The 20,820-nt window shown below is 49.0% G+C and overlaps 1 protein-coding gene across 2 annotated transcripts in view; it reads right to left on the bottom strand.

Annotated features, from left to right (window-relative positions):
• Positions 1-20,820, bottom strand: part of Kiaa1549 (KIAA1549 ortholog) — a 131,634-nt gene that overhangs the window by 17,603 nt on the left and 93,211 nt on the right. For both annotated transcript variants that reach the window (XM_052173457.1, XM_052173456.1), the window contains exons 11-15: positions 13,389-13,585; positions 10,487-10,602; positions 3,539-3,744; positions 2,304-2,527; positions 1,089-1,242 (exon numbers count right to left, since the gene is read on the bottom strand). In XM_052173457.1, coding sequence (XP_052029417.1) covers positions 1,089-1,242; positions 2,304-2,527; positions 3,539-3,744; positions 10,487-10,602; positions 13,389-13,585 — 897 coding nt within the window. The remainder of the gene's footprint in view (positions 1-1,088; positions 1,243-2,303; positions 2,528-3,538; positions 3,745-10,486; positions 10,603-13,388; positions 13,586-20,820) is intronic.

Raw genomic sequence — 20,820 nt, forward strand, 5'->3', positions numbered from 1 at the left:
ATGAAACTAGACTTTAGCCGATGTCAGTATGGTGTTTGCCACATTTTTATAAACTTTTTGAATGTTTTTCAATATTACTTATGTGTCATTCAGAGAAAAATACAGAAACCTCAAACAAACAGGGTGACTGTGTCTCGTCATGGCACCGTCTCTAGGACAGGCTTGCTGCTGTGTCACCCACACGAAGCTGGCTCTCTAAGTTTGCTCAGTCCAGTAGGGCCGAGCCCTTCACGTCCCCGCTGCTGCCGGTGAGCTGTGTCCTGCAGCCCCACCTTCTCTCTCCCAGGCCCCCTCGTGTCTTTTGCTAATTGTCCTTTGGGAAGCTAGGTTTTGTTCCTCCACAATGGCGCCTGTGTGCTATGTCAGTGTATAATGTATCAATGTCTGCCTTCATCACCTCAAGCCAGGCTGTCTGTGTGCCTTTCCGCGTGGAAAATAAGGCTCTCGGTCTTGGATTTAAGCTCTTTTCCCCATGGGATGAACACACACACACACACACACACACACACACACACAGAGACATACACACATGTATATACACATACATATATTAACCATCCCTAATCTGAAGTCAGAAACTGAGCTGACACGATACTCAGTTGTGGATTTTGAACATTTCAAGTTGTAGCCTTTCCTATCAGGATGCTCAGCTGATAGAGTCTGCGTGAACATTTCAACATATCCAGTCTCTGAATCAGCATGGTCCCCAGCATTTTGGATAAAGGAGACTGAACTGAGAGACTGCCTCTCTCCTTAGCTCCTCGGGGATATGAGGGTGTGTGTGTGTGGGGGGGGGGTACACCAACAGAACAGGAAACATCCAAGAAACCCAGACAGCCATCTGAGCAGACAGAGAACCTGGGCATTCTCGCTCTTCCAATTAGCACCAAGCGGCTCCCATCCTGAGCGGAGGTGGGTTAGCCGGTCACCCAGCAGTTCCCTGGCTTCACTGCTCGGGTGTCTGACTCCATCAACTGGGTGCCGCACGGCCTGCTGGCTAGCCTCCACTTTACACAGGGCAGCAGCCACTACTGTGCACTCTCCTCTCCCGCCAAGACCATGCTTCCCAGGGGTCTGGTATTACGTACAGGGCATCCGATGTAGGCTGAGTTGTGCACCCCCGGGGGCCGCTTGTATGTGCCGTCACTGTCTGTGGTGATGAGTCTGTCCTTCTCTGCATCAGCGGGACAGCCGTTGACCTGGTGTTTCCGGCGTGGCTTAGGAGAACGTTTCATCCGCGAGCTGATAGGAAAAACAGAAGTTATCCTCACAGGCCTGGTCACCTTACCACAGGAAAAGCTCCAAGGATTCCGACAAAGTAACAGCCATGGTCTGAGCCCTACAGAGCAGACCTAACTATCACAATTTACAGCAAAGCAGTCTGTAACCAGGGCATCGTTTAGTGACGGAGCCAGTCGAAAAGCAACAGGCCCAGCCAAGATGGGTTAATATCTTACAGGCGACCTACATGGTTGAGCAGGGGCTAGAAAGCGCCAGCCCAGCAGGCTGAGGGCACATTGGCTACAGGCGAGTCTGTGGGGGGAGAGGAGAGGGCCACCACTGTAGTCACAGCTCTGTCTGTGTGGCTGGCCGTGGACAGAACTACAGTAGAGAGGAAGGCCCCTTCCTCAGGGGTACGGATTTGGACAGAGAATGGCAAGTTTAATTTTTATGTATGTAGGTGTTTGTCTACATGTGTCTGTGCACCCGTGTTACCGACTGCATGTCCCGTGCCCGAGGAGGCCCGGAGAGGGCACCGGATCCCCTGGCACTGAGTTACAGATGGTGGAGAGCCACCACGGAGGCTGTGGAAGAGCAGCTACTGCTCTTACCCACAGAGCTATTTATCCAGCCCCAGTGTGTTTACAGAAAACACACCTACACATGGGGCAGGGGCTGGCAGAGGGGGAGGTGGAACCCAAAACGGCAGGAGGCTGTGGGAAAACACACGTGGAGACCTTCCACGATAGCGATGAAGACAAGCAAGGGAGGTCGAAAGCAGGAGGCGGGGTGGGGACAGGGAAGTGGGGTCAGGCTGTACAAAGGCTGTACAAAGAATGGGCGGGTGCAAGGCTTTATCAAACGGGGGAAGCATTCTGAGACTGCCAGCTCTGAGGTGTGGAGACTGATGTCTTCTCTCCCCAGGAGCGAGCGCCTCCACTTCCTGCATGCCTACCCCACCTCTACAGAATCCTCTTCAGTTCACTGTCACAGACTGTCACCTAGATTTCTGGCCTGCGCTCTGGTCTCCTTCCTGCCCCCGTCTAGTCTGCCTGTCCACCATGTCCCTGGGCCCCACCTACCTCTTCCTGGGCTCTATGAACACAGAGGGCACACTGGCTGCAGGGTCCAGGATCTTGTCAATCTGCATCTGTGCCCTGCGGTACACCCGATGTCGCTCCTTGGTGTCACCAGAAGACAGGTCGTCCACTACTGGGAACTCGTAGTGGCCTCGGCGTTTGGCACGCAGGCGAATCTTGTTGCGGTGATGTTCGATCTCCGACTTGTGGCGCAGTGCTGACTGGATCTGAGAGTGGGTGGCGGACAGCAAGGACAATCACTCAGGGTGTTTTCTGAGGTTTCTGGGACCCTTCCTCCATAAAGCCCCTTTAGAGATGTTCCTTCTCGCTAACTGTGTGCTTGCTCTGTAGGCTTCATGGAGGCACCCATGGAGGTGACAAAGAATGGCCACTGCCTACCCTGAGTGGGAGAAGGCCAGCCGCCCATTAATGACCATGAGCTCAGGGAAGCCTGGACATCTGCAGGCTCAAGCGAGTGCTCAAGAGCCAGAGGCAGCGAGGCAGCGAGGCAGCGAGGCAGCGAGCCCGCTCTGAGGAGGAGCCTACTCGGGGCTGCTGCTTCAGGGCCTTCCTCCCATCCTGTCAGGATCCATCACTGTCCCCCAGTAGTGTCGCAGTTTGAAAAAAATCAATTGTGGGTTGTGGGAGGGCTCCAGAGGCCTCGCCACTGGCACAGCAGCGCTAACAGCTGATGTCCGAGAGAGGAAGAGACACCTTTTCTTCAAGGATGTGGCTACTGCTAGGCTGCCATGTGCATGCCCAGTGTGCGGGGCTTATTAATAATGATGATGATGAGAAGACAGCATGGAGTTGGGAGTGGGATAGATTAGGGGGTGTGGGGGGCATTGGGGGATGGATACATCGTATGTGTGTACCAAATATTCAAAGAATAAATCAAACATTAAAAAAATAAAATATAGGTGTAGGTAGGTGTGTGTTCCTGTGCATGTGCGCCTGTGCGTGTGCGTGTGTGGTCTTGCTTTGTTTTCCAATTCTGAGAGAGGTCTCACAGTGCAGCCAGTGCATCCCAGGAGTGAGCATTCTGTCTCAGCCTGCCGGGTGCTGGGATCACAGGCCTGAGGACACCCAATCTGCAGTGCTCTGAGTCGGGGACACTGCTGCGCTGTGGTGCAGGCTGTTAGCAAGTGTTTGATGCCGGGCCTCCTACCCATCTTCTGACACTGATCGGATTAGGACATGAGCTTTCTAATTGACTCGCCTTCGTTAAAACCAAATACCTCCTTGTTGATTTTGTTGGTTTCTGCCACGCGGTCAGCAAGGACAGGGTGCTGCGCGGGAGGGGCCGGGAGCGGCTGCATGGCGATAAGCTGGATCTTACTGGGGACCCGCCGGCTGGCCTCCGAGGTTCGAGAAAGCCTGTCCACGTGCTCGAAGATGGAGGCCGAGGAATGCTGCTCATTGCCCGAACTGGGCAGGGGGGCGGCTGGAACAGGAGGGGAGGAACATGAGCAGGAAAGCGCCGGAGAGCAGGACAGGAGTCACTGGATCATCCTGAAAGCACCCTCCGCCCCAATCTCTGACCAGAGCAGCTAAAACCTCTCTAGTTCACCGCAGATGGGCTATGCTAAATTATCTCTTTTGGCTTCGTTAAAAAACTACACATGAGGGGTTGGCAAGATGGCTCAGCAGGTAGAGAGGAAACTTGTGCCCAGGGCTATGGCTTGAGTTCAATCCTGGGCATCATGAGGAGGCAGAGAGACCTGACTCTTATAACCTCCATACATGTCATGTCATGTGTACATCTGTGTGTGTGCACACACAGGTACACACACACACACACACACACACACACTTAATACAACTACAAATGCCTCTCAGAGGGATGTGAAGAGTCACTATGATACTGTGTGTCAAAGAGCACGCTACTGCGGGCGGTGGTGGCGCACGCCCTGTAATCCCAGAACTCTGAGAGGCAGAGGCAGGTGGATTTCTGAATTTGAGGACAGCCTGGTCTACAGAGTGAGTTTCCAGGACAGCCAGGGCTACACAGAGAAACCTTGTCTCGAAAAAAAACAAAATCCAAAAAAAAAGGAGCATGCTACTCTTTTTTATTTCTACATGTAGCTAAAAATCTTCAGGAAAAGGGAAGCTATTGAGAGGAGTGCTTCCATAGCATCAGGACCCGGCCTCAGTGTCCACAGCCACAGAGCAAGAGTGAAATACCTGAGCTGGGCCCGCACCTGCTGTCCTAGCACTTGGAGGCGGGGACAGGAGGAACACAAGTTCAAGTCATCTCCAGCTACACAGTAAGGTCTAGGCTAGCCTGGGCTACATGAAAGCTTGTTTGAAAGGGGCCGGGGGTGGGGGGAGGACTAGAGACTAAAGCTGCTCAGAGATCAGTGAGCAATTTACAGACTTTTCACTTAAAATATTTTCCAGCAGCTTTGAGCAGCCACTCTCCTCCTGGCTGTCACTGGCATGACAACAATTAGCTGTGAAGGTGACACTTTGAAGTCTTCCCTCTGCAAGGGGAAGGAGTTGACTCCAGGACACTGCAGTCACCAAAGCCCATCAACTGGATTGTCCCTTCTAAGAAACAGTGCAGTATCTACCTGCACATACAACCCAACTACATGGTCCTGTTAGCTCTAAATTATATACTATTGTTGATACAATGTAAAGGCTACATTAATGATTACATTAACATTTAAACAATAGTGACAAGCAAGGTTACTCACACATGTAACATCCATGTAACTTAAAAATATATATTAGTTGCTGGTTGAATACACACAGCATGGATGTAGACGGGCTGACTACTATAGGAGGAGGGGCCAGGACCAAAGCGAAGGGGACTAGAGTCACACCGGAGCACATCCCATGAGCTATGAATACTTCGAAAAGCAAGAGAAGAAAAACTCGCCCTTAAAACAAATTAGTTCCATGCTAAGAGGGACTGAAGAGTGAAAAAGGTCAGGTTTGTGTTACCTGCACTTTACTGCAATACTTTACTAAGAAGTAATCAGACCTGTGAAAATGAAGAAATGTATGCACACCCGAAATACGGACCAGGCGCTGTGGTGCACACCTTTAACCCCAACACTCAGGAAGCGGCAGCAGGTGAACAATGGTAAGTTCAGTGCCAGCCCGGTCTACACAGTGTGCTCCAGACTGGCTAGGACTATACAGTGAGACCCGGTTTCAAAAAGATAAGAAAAAAACACTTAAAATATAAACCGAGACGGTATCTTACATAATGACTGACTTCCTCCATTTCCTCATTTTTGGTAATGAGGAATTTCTCTAATGATTATATGTAGAAGAAATAACCCCAGTAAAATTTAACTTTAAAAAGAAAAAGACCTGGAAAGATGGCTCAGTGGATAACAGCACTGGCTGCCCTGGCAGAGGACCAGGGTTTAGTGCCCAGCATGCACAGGGCGGGTCATGATCCGTGCAAGTCCGATCCAGGTGATCGCTGCCCTCTTTTGGCCTCCTCAGTCACCAGGCACACGCGTGATATACTGACATATATGCAGGCAAAACCATATACGCAAGGAAAGGACGGGTGGGAGGGAGGGAGAGGGAGAGAGGGAAGGGGAGGGAGGGGGAGGGAGGGAGGGAGGAAGGGAGGGAGGGAGGGGGAGGGAGGGAGGGGGAGGGAGGGAGGAAGGGAGGTAAGGAGGGAGGGAGGGAGGGAGGGGGGAGGGAGGGAGGGAGGGGGGGGAAGGGAAGGGGAGGGAGGGAGGGGGGAGGGAGGGAGGTGAGAAAGAAAGAAGAGCTGAAAAGAGGAAGAAGGATAAGAAGACAGAAAAAGCTGGACCGTCCAAAGAAGGACTGGTCTCTCTCCCTAGCCAATCAACTGTGGACGCCCAGACATTGTTTTAAAATGAATGGCCAACAGAAAGAGTGAGAACAGTTAGGAACAGTCTATAATCAAAAGCCAATGGTTTGCAACCCTGGTGAAAGTGGGACGGTATGAGGGGTGCAGGGTGGGGTTCTGAATATAGGCGAGACCCCGAGCTGGCAAAGCAGTGGGAAACAGTCTGGTACTTTATCTAAGGAATGAACTCCGGTGCTAAGTTTCGTGATTTGAGTTGTGTTTATGTTATCCCAAGGGAACGGAAATGATGTGTACACCTCCAAACGAGTGGCCCCTCTCAACAAGACTGATATTCTTGGGCTCTCTTTCCATGCCGAGCCTGGGTGACCTGAACCGCAAGCCCAGCCAGGCTCTCCATTTAGCCAGCGGCATTACTCAAGCTGCAGCATTAATGACTGAAGAGATTAACCTCACAGCAGGCCAGCCTGGCTGATCTCGACTTCTAAGAAACAGAAAAGTCACAAAGTTGGCAAGTCAGCACACTCTCCTGTGGCGGGAAGTGCAGAGCTCGCCTCTTGCCTCTGAGTCTCATGACTCTTCATGTCCATCCATCACCTCACCTGGATCCCACCGGAACCGCAGCCTGGGAGTGGGAGTCCATCACCCACCCTCTCAGCTGAGGTCACAGAGCTTTGCTAAACCATTCGCCAACCACAACGTTCAGAGCTAGGAATGCCCAGCCCTCAGGCTTCACTACCAAGCTACAGGAAAGGAAAGGAAAGGCAGGACAGTAAAGGAAATCCCCCAGCTCCTGCACTGTCTGGGACCCAGCCCTTTGAAATACCCGGAAAGGGTTTTTTAACTGTGCATTGAATTATACTACATATTATGGTATATATTGTGTGATTTTAAAAAGACTTAGATAATAACAGCCAATGGGAGCAAAAGAGATGCACGGGAATAAATGTGACCTTCCTTAAGGCACAGAAGGACTTTGGATTAAAAAGCCTTTCTCTTTCAAAGTTATTCTTAAAAAGCAATACTATAAATTGCACCACACATTCAAGGAATCATTGGCTACAATAAATAAAATGTCATCTCTTATAAAATAGCCAAGAAGCGGCTGGCAAGATGGCTCAGAGGGTAAGGACGCTTGCTGCCAAGCTTGACGACCGGAACCCACGTGCGCAAAGGAGAGAGATGGTTCCTGCAACCTGTCCTCTGAGCTCCACGTATGCGTGGTAGCCAAGACGTGTGTGTACACATGCATGCATGAACACACACACAGTAAACAAACAAACAAATGTAAACAGTCTCTAAGCACTGTGAGCGACTAAGTGTCCTCACATAAAAACGACTTCATTGTGATGAGTATCTTACACAGTAGGTAACAGCTGCAGCATTCCAGAGGGCATACACACATGTTTTAATATATGATATATTAAACATGATACTGGGAGAGCAGCTGCTGTTCCCGTGGAGGCTCCAGATTCAAGTCCCCAGCGCTCTCATGGCGGCCCACAACCGACTGTAACAAGAAGCCCAGTTCCCTGGGGATCTGATGCCCTCTTCTGACCCTTGGGCACCAGGGTATGATGCATACACACATTTAGGCAAAACACTCATACGCATAAAATAAAAATAAATCTTCAAAATGTTTTTTAAAATTATGTTGTAGGTATATATTAAAATAAATAACAATTTTTTTTTTGGTTTTTTGTTTTGTTTTGTTTGTTTGTTTGTTTTTTGAGACAGGGTTTCTCTGTGTAGCCCTGGCTGTCCTGGAACTCACTCTGTAGACCAGGCTGGCCTCGAACTCAGAAATCCGCCTGCCTCTGCCTCCCAGGTGCTGGGATTAAAGGCGTGTGCCACCACCACCTGGCTCCTGGAATGTTTTGATGGAAGGCTATTTTAAGAAAGAGTCTCATCACTTAGAGACAAATATAGTCAATCCCCACCACTTATAACTCTGGTGACCCCCAGCCACACCCTGAAAAGCTGAGGTCACTGACCGATTGATTACCCTCCCCTCTGACACTAAGCACAGTCCAGGTGCTCAGGAAAACTCCACTGAGGACCGACCAACTGTCAGCAGTCACGACTCAGTTTACATAGTCATTCTTGAAGATGACTCTGAGAGTCGCCTCAGTGAGAAATGAGAACTAAGCTTAATCATCTCAGTCATTTCAGAACTGAGCCTCCAAAATCACCTCACGCCTCATACATGAACCCAATCTGGTTGAAACAATGCATCCCTTCACCTGGCAAAGACCTTATCAGGTGCCACAATAACTGTCCTGTCAGTCCCCAGGAGAAAAGCTTGCACCTGGAGCTTGAGGGACTCAAGTCGACGGAGATCTAAGTACTTCAGAATCACACACTGCATGCGTGAAACCATCAAGGAAGCACTGGGGGAGGGGGACAGAGTGGTGACACACACAGTGGTGACAGGGAACACTGCGCCAAAGACTGAAGTTCCTGATGCTTCTCCTCAACCTCTTCCACTCACAAGACAGGACACAGAAAAAGGATTTTGACACAATTTTTAAGAAACAATTTTGGTTGCTGTGGAATTCACCTGTGATCCTAGCACTCAAAAGAAAACCACTAGTTTGAGGTCTAGCCTGGGCTACATGGAAGTCATAGTCTCTAAAGGAGAGGACACTAGAATTGTAGCTAGCACATGCAGAGTTCTGCATTTCCCTCCCTCTCTCTCCACACTCACTCATATATATGGTATTTAATGAAGCGCTACAGGAAGGAAGGAAGGAAGGAAGGAAGGAAGGAAGGAAGGAAGGAAGGAAGGAAGGAAGGAAGGAAGGAAGGCAGACTCCGGGCTACCTTTAAAGTAAGTTGGTATTCCCTCTCTAGAACACAGACATAACACAGAGATTCTGGCTTCACACACGTCATCCTTTCCATCACGGCGGTAGCACCCGAGCTCCTGGCACTCCCAGGAAGCACCACCTCACTGCCCTGCCTCACAGGCAGTGGGCGTTTAACCCCTGCGTTCTGAAGGCATGCTGACAGTGGTGCTTGGGTTTGCTCCCTTCATAGGATCCACTGGTGAGCTTCTGTCAGAGAGCATAGAGGTTGGCACAAGGAAAAGAACAAGCTAACCAGGGCGAGCAGTCAGCAGAGGCTGAGAAAGACTAGGACTCTCCTCTTCTTTCTCAAATCTTTCTTTCCCAGGATCGAAACAAGATTTTAATCCTGCCTACCTGAAACACGGCACCTGGTTACCATGGTTCTAAATAAGCTTTAAGATTCTGTGAAACCGGATCCCAAGGAAAAAACTCTTCCCTTAGTCTAAGGGGGTATTTCCTCAAAATTACACAAGAGCCAGCAGGGAGGGGTGGCAAGGATGAGTGACGGGCGCATGGGGCGGGGCAGGGACCTGCGAGGCCTTGGGGGTGTCAGGGGTACAAGAGTCTCCAAAACAGTGAGTCCAGAACCCATTACTAAATCCCTTATCTCTGACCTGCTGAAACAGGATCCTGGGATTAAAAACAAAGCCCCAGCCAATCCACCAAGAGCAGATTCACTTAAAACAACCTATTAAGCTGAAGCTAAGCTACTGGGGGCCCAGGCAGGGTGGTTCAGTGGGTAACAGCACTCACTACCCAGTTCAATTCCCAGAACCTATGTGTTAGAAGGAAAGAGAAGACTCCCACAAGTTAGTTGTTCTCGAACCTTCACATGGGCACCCCGGCAGCCATGTGCTCACACACCGACAGACAGACAGACACATAGACAGACAGACACATAGACAGACAGACAGACAACTATGAAGCCAAGCTGTCAGCCAGGCATGGTAGAGCATGTCTGTCCCTTCACCAGTCAGGAGGTGAAATCAGGAGGATCCAGATTTTTAGACAGAGCTGGGCCTTGTGAGACTATGTCTCCAAAAACCCCAAACAATGAACTTTATAGTGGGAGTGACCTTTGTTTGTGCCTGGCCTGCAAAGATGGCTGAGCCCTCCGATTATACCCAACCACCTGCTGGGTGAATGATCTACAAACAAGACCACACTTGATGGGTATGAACCCCTGACAGACAAACATCTTCCCAACAGTGACATCCTGAAAGTGCTTCCTAAAAAAATGTCACTGTGACAACAGGCAGTTTTAAGACTATAGTTTCCATTAAATTCTCCTTGTCCCGCTTGGACACTAAGTGAGAATGAATTTCTAGCATTAAGACACCTTGGTGAAGCCCTAGTCTCTACCCCTGTGCCTTTCCTTGAAGCAGACACCAACACAGGGATCAAAGTGACTACAAGGTTGAGAAACTCAGCATGATTAATATACATTCCATTTTTGTAGATTATTTTTAAGCTTAGTTTCTGTGGTAGGGCAATCCCCTGCCTCCGGGACATGGGGAGGACAGACAGTGACACACCGCTCTGTGGAGCTCTGTGGGCCTTATTCGCAGGGGCGGTTGCCGGCGTCTTCTCTCCTGCATCTCTCTCGCTGGACTCCTCGCTGACTGTGGAGTCGGCATCTGAAGGGGAAACTCTGCAAACAAAGAAGAGATACACACATCAGAGAGGCACAGAAAGGGGTTAAATCCGTCAGGTTCGTTAGAAAACAGACTTCCAGGAAAAATAATCCAAAATTAAAGGATCATATAATGGCTACAGTCTTGAGAACAGACTGACACAGCTAACTAGATAGCTGAAGAAGGTGCTTTTCAACAAAGGCTAGAAAACTGACGTCTGGAGGAGAGGAAGTCCTCAGAGCGCCTGGGCCCCAGGGCTAGGCACCTGACCCTACGTCACTTCTAGACAGTGAGTCTGGTCCTAACACAAGCCAGATGAAAAAGCAGCTGCTTAGTGTCCACATACTGGTCGGCACTGAAAAGCTCCGGGTTCCATTGTTGGCACCACAAGTAACAACCAACTTTCTCTAAAATATAATGGCTCAGCAGATTAAGGTGTTAGTCACCAAGCCAGACGGCCTATAAGTAATTCCCTGAGATCTACATGGTAGAAGAGAACTGACTCCTAATTATTGTCCCCTAACCTCCACATGCACACATGTATGCACACAAAGAAAGAGGGGAGGGGAGGGGAGGGGCAGAGAGAAGGAGAGGGGAGAGAGAGAGAGGGAGAAGGGGGGAAAAGAGGAACCCATGGCTCTGGCCTGCTTTAGCATTAGCTGAGCCTCAGAATCCCTGGAGGCCAGGGACGGTCTGGCTCCACGCCAAGTAACGCCAAACCTCAGATGACCCCTATTCTTACAACCACAAAGCAATGACCCCTTATGAGACCTGACCCCATGAGTTAAGGGTAGCACAGCACCAGGATGCACGTAGCTAAGGAACAGCCTTGCCCAGGGAGCACAGGGTCTCCAAGACTCCCAATACATCCTGGTGCCCTTGAGGGACTCTCCACAGCTGGCCCTCAGTATCTGTGGGCCACAGATACTCTCAAGCCTCTTATATGAAATATGCAATGACTTTGTCTGTAACTACATTCTCTTGTAATCATGCCTACATTACCTAAAGCACCTTGCACAACATTGTAAATAGCTGCCCATAAACTGCTTTAAGAATAATGAAAAGGGGCGGGAGAGATGGCTCTTCCAGAGGTCCTGAGTTCAACTCCCAGCAACCACATGGTGGCTCACAACCATCTGTAATGGGATCTGGTGCCCTCTTCTGGCGTGCAGGCAGAATGCCGTATACATGACAAGTAGATCTTGAAAAAACAATAATGACAAGAACAAGCCTGTAATTCCACATCTACACTATTTTCCCTGAGTGTTTTTGATGCACAGGTGGTAGAATTCACGGAGGAACCTGGGAAGCAGAGCAGGATAACTGTATCCACCTCAGAGACTGTGGCGATGCTGAGACCAACTGTCATTTATCATGATGCTACTCGGGAGAAAGCAAATCTCTGAAAACGTTTACGAACACATTAAATCATCTTTGCTGATTTGCTGCTTCTGGGCCTGGGCAGTAATGGAGCCAAGAGCATCTCCCTGCAGAATTTAGTTTCTTTCCTAAGGACCAAAACCAATATTCGTTACATTCTTCCACTGATCCCCAGGCGGAAGTGACGTCACGGGTTTGGATGTTGAACGCTGGTATGGACACAGGCGTCTTCACTCCCAGCAGCCAATCAAATGCCAGGGTTCTGAATCTTGAGGGGAGATGGACAGAGAGAGACCTCAGAGGCCGAAGCTATGAACTGAAGCCAACTCACAAGGCCTGATCCTGGCTCTGTCTTCTTCAGGTTAGCTCCCACGGGAACTAACAGAGGGCAACAAGTACCTCCCTGGCAGTTTGAAAAATTAATGCACAGTTCTCCACAAGCTCTGCCTTCTGGACAGGAGGAACTGGAAGCAGGTGGGGAGTGGACAAGGAGGGTTGGCCGAGCGCCTGTGATGTGCTAACAGAGGTCACACGCTGGGAAAAAGCAAAGCGAGAAGGAGGACTTGATGAAGATCACCTGCAGACAAAGCAAGAGGTCACAGCCGGCCACCAGCGGACAGATCCCAGGCACAGCCCTGCTGACTGTCTATGTGCAGTGGACCACGTACTGAAACTGGCTTTTGGGTTTTTTATTTTTATCTATTTATTTATTTTATTTGTATGAGTACACTGTAGCTGTCTTCAGACACACCAGAAGAAGCTATCGGCTGCCATTAGAGATGGCTGTGAGACATGTGGTTGCTGGGGATTGACCTCTGGACCTCTGGAAGAACAGTTGGTGCTCTTAAACTGCTGAGCCATCTCTCTGGTCCTAAAAGGTTTTTTTTGTTTTTGTTTTTGTCTTCTTTTTTTGACATCTGTCTATTTATTCCAGAGAGAAGTGTGCAACATCACCTGTGTGGCGGTCAGAGGATAACTTGTAGGAATCAGTTCTCTCCTTCCACCATGTGGGTTCCAGGGATCAAATCTAGGTCATCACACTTGACAGCAAGCACCTTCACCTGCTGAGCCATCTTGCTGGCCCCTGCTGTTCACTTTTCATTCATTCTTTCTTGTATTACCTTCACAAAGCTTAAGACATTTACCTCAGAAAATACCTCTAGCTGTCCGATTCATAATCAAATCTGGGAGCAACCCAACACAAATAAGCATTTGGCTGAAAGATGCCGCACAGCCTGACCTAGAGGCCCAGCAGAAGAAACAGAAAATGCTTTGGGAACTCCAGTGTAGAACTGGAGAAGTCAACCATCCCCCAGGCTGCCAGCCCAAGGCAATACTCATCAATAGTGCTTCTGATGTTAGAATAAGCCACGAAAGCCAAAAATTCTGCAACTGAGAACAGTCTACAAAGCCCAATACTAACCTCCCTCTGTGTCGGATGTTCTTGGAAGGGATCTTTGACTTTGGGCTCGGCACCTCTCCATTTTCGGAGGGCGTGGTGTGGTCCTTCACAGGTCCTGGCAGCGGTGCTGGTTCATGGATAATCAGAATGTCGTCTTTATTGTGCTGACCCAGATGCTGCTTAGCGAAGTCGAAGCCCTTCACGCTGGGGATCTGTAGCTAAAATGACATGGTGGTTAACACGAGGTCTGAGGGCAGCAAGAGACCGAGGACTGACTAGAGGAGCTCGACCCCTGACCCAAGGCTGCCGGCAAAGCCACCCACCCAACCCAACAAACATCTCTGTAACAGATCGGGCGCCGCTGTTTACACTTAGAATTCATCACAGATGCTTCTGAAAGATTAAACAAGAACGCAAGGATTAAATATCAAGACCACAATACAAAGCCATTCCAACAGATCCCCTGCTCCACTGTCACAGACCTGTGATGTGAGGCATTCTCTACAGAGAAAGGGGCACTTTATCCAGGCCTTGGGACCCGGAAAGGCTTCAGAGGCTTCACTGTAGATCAAATTGTGAGGAGATGAGCGGAGACTACCAGAGAGATTACAGTAGCCGCTAACGGGTCAGAATGCAGTGAGGCGGCGGAGAGAAGCCAGAAGCCAGGCTGCACACAGCACTCACTGCAAACGGCAGCTTTTAAAGTCATCCCCTGGAGACCCGGGATACTCAGCCTCTAGTTCTAAAGAGGCAGATTTCTAAAATCTAAGCAGACAAACATGAAGACCCAGTGATACCATGTGCATAAAATCAGGACAGTCTGCCCAGATACTAGCAGAGAGAGAGAGAGAGAGAGAGAGAGAGAGAGAGAGAGAGGGCGGGGGAGGGAGGGAGAGAGAGAGAAGGTTGGCTCTGGAAATCAGTGGAAGGGAGAAGCCCAGCAGACAAAGGAGAGCAGGTAATGGCCTGCAATCCTGATCCCCAACATGGAGGTGACATTAAGGGTGTGTCTTTAAAGGAGCAAAGGAGATAAAACAGCAGACTTCCCTTTCAACATGGTTAGTTTGAAAGACAGAGGAGCTGTTCAGTCTCAGAGGTGACGCCAGCAGCTGCCTGTCCGGTGACATGCAAGCTTGCATGTCGAGTTGGAACTGGAGAGACGCAAAGGAAGCATGAAAGAAATCGGGAGACTTCAGAGAAACAGGCCAATCGGAGAGCCCAGCGAACCAGCAACCCAAGGAATAAAGCATTCCAGGAAGGGCCACACAGCATCTTCAGAAACGCCCCGTACTCGCCGACAGGCACCGGCGTTCTCTCTGAGGACACCAGGGCACCAACACCACACCCACAATCAGACTGCGGGAGCCGCACCTCCTCTAGGCTCTAGCTTCTGAGCCCACGAGGGAGGACGTGCGTAGCACCGAGATGCACAGTACCAGTCTGGTGACATGACACTACAAGGACTAAGGGTGGGTAGCAACAGTTTCCTTAAACCCAGTTTGCACAGTATAGGAAAACGGAAGTGCATTTTTAAAAAAGCAGCTCTGAGGGGCTGTAGAGATGGCTCAATGGTTAGAGCACGCTGCTCTTCCAAAGAACCCCAGGCTTGCTTCCCATCACCCACAGGGCGGCTCACGACTGACTGCTGATTCCAGTTCTAGGGGTCAATACCCTCTTCTGACTTTTGTGGGCACCAGGAGCACAGGGTACACATACAAACATGCAGGCAAAGCACTTATGCACATAAAAATTAATTAATCTAGAAAAAAGACGGAGCTGCCCAGATGGGTCTGCTCATTAGGATTGCTGCTTGACTTTATCACAGAAGCCTGAGGAATGCTTTCACATGATATACTATGTATAGGAGCAGAGGCGATGTCATAGCGCGTTGCTTCATGGCTCAAAAGTGATGCTGCTGGCTTAGCTTTGTGACCTAATTAATACTCTCAATGTTAAATATCCAAATGGGTAGGGAAAGGGCAGTCTGCAATAGTGACTTTTGCCAGCAGGGGGAGACAAATGGTACTGTAAGGATAGTTTACAAAGAGTTGCTTGGAAACAAAAGGCAGACCAGCTGGCAACCATATTCTCTAATTAATGAGCTTCCTTTATTAGAGCAGGCCGCTGTTCCATGTGTCTCTGGACTCAGCAACACCGCATGGGAAATGACAAACCCAGAACTAACTGCCTTCCCCCAAATGGTCTACTTGGTCTCCTTGCAAGTGGACAAACATTTCCTAGGAGCAGAGGCTCCCCCCACACACACACTCCTCTAAAAGTCTTGTTGCCCCTTACAGAAGAGAAGACTCTTATGAACGCAGTAGCTTCTTGGAGGGCTCTGTATAGAGAATAGAAACCTCCAGACACCAAATACCAAGGACTCGGAGGGCTTAGCGGGTCCCTCTCGTCGAAGAACAGTAAGCCTGAAGATGGCTTCCTCCTTCCCTACCTTAAATGTATTCCCTGTGTGTGCGTGTGTGCATGTGAGCATTCACATGTGCATATGTGTGACTGCCTGTATGTAAGTGTGCCACATGCATGCACAGTGCCCATGGAGGGCAGAAGAGGGCATCAGATCCTCTGGAACTGGAGATAAATATTGTGCTGAGTTACCATGTGAGTGTTGGGAACTGAACCCAGGTTCTCTGGAGGAGAACAAGTGTTCTTGAGCATCAGGCCATCTCTCTAGTGCCCCCACCTTGTTTTCCTTAAGACGGGGTCTCCAACTGCTACACAGGCTCTCAGAAGGCTGATTCAATGGTATCCGTCTTCCTGGTGTTAGGATTACAAGTGCATACTATGAGGCCAGGCTTTCTACATGAAGGCTGGGGGCTCGAACTCAGGCTCCCGTGCTCGCTCGGGCAGCAGAGACGTCAAGCGCTGATCCATCTACTGGCCCTTATATTCATTTATTGTTCTTTTAATTCTTGTTTGTGTGTGTGTGTGTGTGTGTGTGTGTGTGTGTGTGTGAGTGTGTGTGTTCAAATGTGAGTGCAGGTTCCCACAGAAGCCAAAAGAGCATGCTAGAGTCCCTGTTGCTGAAGTTAGAGGTGGCTGTAAGCCAGCCAGAGCAGACAGCGGTTCTAACCACTGACCAACCATCTCCCCAGGCCCATCACATGCACTTTTTTAATGGAGAATTTCATACTGGCATGCTGTGAACTCATGTTTTGCAGAGGGAACAGCAGCAGCAGGGCTGTTTCTAGTTGCCATCACCCCGACCTCCTTCAAATACCTCCCTCCTACAAACAATCAGGGAGAACAATGCAAGAGATTGCCAGTGGAGCATCCTGGGGTCAGGGCTCTGTGCTTTGTCTGTCCAGCTTAGAAGCAATGCGACAATCATCATGACAGCCCTGGACACATGAGCATGGCCTTAAGATCACCAACCTCAATGATCCGAAGTACCAGGTTCACACACTTGGCCTTTTGTTATTGGTTGGTTGGTTGTTTTTTGTTATTATTTGAATCAAGGTCTTGCTATGTAGCCCAGGCTGGCCCTGAACTTCAATTTTCTTGCCTCATCCTCTACATGCTAGGTTGAAAAATGTACACCACCACTACACTGGACAGACCCTGGGCTTTTTTTTTTCTGATTTGATTATTTTTATTTATGTATATGAATGTTTACCTCCATCTACATCCATGGTGTCTGTGACTCCAGAAGAGGGCACTGGATTTTCCTGGAACTAGTCACAGGTGGTCAGGAGTCACAGAGTGGGTGCTAGGAACCAAACCTGGGACCTCTACAAGAGCACACAGTGCTCTTAACCACTGAGCCACCTCCCCAGCCCTAGAGCCTGGGGCTTTATTTTGTATCAAATAGCAAGAGAGTAAAAAATTTCATATTTACTTCTAAAAAAAAAAAAACCCAAAGTTTTAACTTCAAATCAAAAAAGGCAATAATAGAGCCAAGGTGGCAGGTATCTTGGTTTTCTTGAACTTTTACTCATTTCTGCAGGAAGCTTCCATTAGCTTCTTTCAGTTACTGGACACTCAGGTCATGTTCCAGACTCCTGGCCCCTGGCTGACCCCTTGCTCATCGAGTATCCCGGGAGCAGTCTCTGCTCATTGATGTGGTGTCCCCTTGTACATATTAGATCAGCTCTAGGTAACTAAGACATTTGGACTGAAGCATAAATAATGTACTTGAAGGGCTGGGAAGATGGCTCAGAGGTCAAGATCATTGGCTGCTTTTGCAGAAGACCACCTAGGTTCAATTCCCAGCACCTACATAGTGGCTTAAAACCATCTGCACCACCAATTCCAGGGTATCTAAACCCCTCTTCTGGGCTCCAAGGGATTCTCCATGCATGTGGCACACATACACGCACGCAGGTACACACACATATACATAATATAATAAGCATACTCTTAAAACAACATACTTAATAGCACTCAGCAGTGTGCCCTGAATAAGTTCGCACTTGCTAGCCCAATATTTTTCCCTTGTTTGTTTTAACTTACCATAATGATTCAGCTGAGTTCTTAAATGCAAAGCATCTATGTATGTATGTATGCATGCATGCAAGAATGTATGTATGTGTGCATGCATGCAAGAATGTATGTATGCATGTATGAATATATGTATGTGTGCATGCATGTATGAATGTTATGTATGAATGTATGTATGTGTGTTTGTAGAAGAAAAATTAGGTAACTCCTGAACCAAAAAACAAAACAAACAACAATAACAAAAAATCCAAACTACTTTAATTATTAGGATGGGTTCCTATCAGACTTAGATACATTGTTCTAACTTAGGAAATATGTGATTATAAATATTATTTTCATCTTGAAATTACAAATCTACCCATCTGCATAATTCTCAAGTATCTGTCAAGCCTTTTTTTTCCTTTTTTTTAATTATTTATTTATTATATGTAAGTACACTCTAGCTGTTTTCAGACACACCAGAAGAGGGCATCAGATCTCATTACAGGTGGTTGTGAGCTACCATGTGGTTGCTGGGATTTGAACTCAGGACCTTCAGAAGAGCAGTTACTGCTCTTACCCACTGAGCCATCTCTCCAGCCCCCTGTCAAGCCTTTTTAAGATGGCTAGAAAATTGACAATTTGACACCAATTACTCCCAGCTAATGAGGAAAATCCCCAAATGATGAATTTCAAATTTTATACATGTTTCACTCTGAGCTACTGAAAAAGTGGCCATCTGAGCAGCTGGACCTCTGGCTAAGAAACTATGCGGAAGCTTGCTTACATATCCCCATACGTAAGAAAGCACATGTCTCAAAGAACTGGGTATGAGCACAATTACCCACGCCAGGGCTTGCTTCAGTCAAATTGCAGGAGCGACAGACAGCCCGTCCCTCTAAGCAAAGGCTTCTGAAAGAATAATGTCAAAACAGACCCAGCCCTGGCCTCTGCAGGACCATCCGCATCGGCCACGACCAAGCAGTGACCGCCTCCCCTTAGACAACGGCAGGGCTCGGGTCAGACACAAACGCGGCAACATGTAAAAAGTCTCTATTAACGCCAAGGCTATGCAAATGAGATTGGTGGCACTCTCATGGCTACTGGATGATGAAATCCCAAGTAGTGAATATAAAAAGTGGTGCTTTCAGGACATCAGCTACAGCTATGTACAGAAGTTTAAACACACTATTTGTGAGTAGCAATGTGACACACAGTAGACCCTCCATAAACAGCTAGAGCCTGAATGAGATACAGGGAAGCCAAGTGACAGACCAAGGTTACCAGGGTGATGAACCAAGACTCACCACAAGACGTAAGTCCTGTGCTTACTGCCAAGTCCAGTTCGCATCCTTACACGTCCTCAGGAGAGCCCATCTCACAGGCTGGGGAAGTCACCACCTCAACCACCATAAAAACAGGGCAACTCCTCTGTGCTTCAACACAACACAAAAACCATCTACACACAGGAGGAAAAGATTACCTAAAGCAGCCCTCCTCCCCCATGGGGAATTCACAGCGTGCCTCCCCCCACCCCCCACCGACCGGTGCTTTCTGGAGCACTAGAAACTAGTTTTTCCATTCCAGACTAAAAGCCAGGCTGGCGCTATACCCCCCTTCCATGTACAAATGAGCATCCATCAGTTTTTCATAGGGGAGAGATCATGGTGAATTTGAGTCTTCAATATTCAAATTATCCCCGGTATTCCTGAAGAGAGATGGTCCTTTTGCTCTTTCTCTTTCTCAACCTATCATTCTGGGACAAGCGTGCCGTCTGGGCTCCATGGGCACGCTCTGCCGACAAGGCAGGGAGGTCTAGGCAAGCAGCTCAGCCAAGTAACGGGAGAGACGCATGGTGAATTTTAAAACGGGAGCCACAACTATAACAAGACCCAGATGGAACAAGACGCAGCGGTGAAGCCCGGAGGCCTGGGTCTGCCTGATCCCCAGGGCAGGGGCAGTTAAGATGACCACAGAAACCGTACAGCAGATCCCAAGCGTCTGAGCAAAGATGCACTCCACAGTCATCAGGTTGTCTCCATTTAAAAGGTGAAGACAAGGCAGAGTTACAGCCATCTGTCTGTCCCCAGTGTGGCACCCAGGACCCTGTGGTCCTCGAGGTGGGAGGAGAACACTCCAAGGTTCTGGCACACACACCGGCTACACTGACTCATGGATAGCAGCCGGGGTGACTGAGATGTAAGAGTGCTAAGGATGCAGAAGAGTCTGTCAGACTGAGTCTGGAGCTAGGGGGAGTACACGCTGCAGTTCTCCTCAAGCCACACTGCCTTCCCAAGGGACCACTGCACACGGATAGCTGTCCAGCCTGCTCCCCTTGTCGGACACCCTGCAATGGCTGCCCGTGTACCAGTTCCAATCCCAGATGCATGCACGAGCCTCTTGAGAGCGTCCTCTGTTCTATGACTTAGGCTGTGCTCTTCCTTACAAGCTCGCTCCAGCTCCACTTAGGCCCTTACAACCCTGTCAGGATTCCTATTCCTGCACAAACACCATGACCAAGAAGCAAGCTGGGGAGGAAAGGGTTTATTGAGCTTTCACTTCTACAGTGCTGTTCATCACTAAAGGAAGTCAGGACTGGAACTCAAGCAGGTCAGGAAGCAGGAGCTGATGCAGAGGCCATGGGGGGATGTTTCTTACTGGCTTGCTGCCCCAGGCTTGCTCAGCTTGCTTTCTTATAGAACCCAGGACTACCAGCCCAGAGGTGGCCCCACCCACCATGGGCCCTCCCCCTTGATCACTAATTGAGAAAATGCCATACAGCTGGACCTCATGGAGACATTTCTTCAAGGGAGCTCCTTTCTCTGTGATTAACTCCAGCTTGTGTCAAGTTGACACACAAAACCAGCCAGTACATTTCACTTCTGAAGATGTGGTGGTTTGAGTAAGAATGGTTTAAGTTCATATATGTGAATGCTTGGTCCCCAGGGAGTGGGACTCTTTGAAAGGATTACAAGGATTGGGGGGTGTGGCCTTGTTGGAAGAGTGTGTCACTGTGGGG

The sequence above is a fragment of the Apodemus sylvaticus genome, chromosome 2 (assembly GCF_947179515.1).
Source record: "Apodemus sylvaticus chromosome 2, mApoSyl1.1, whole genome shotgun sequence".
In the NCBI taxonomy this organism is placed as follows: Eukaryota; Metazoa; Chordata; class Mammalia; order Rodentia; family Muridae; genus Apodemus; species Apodemus sylvaticus.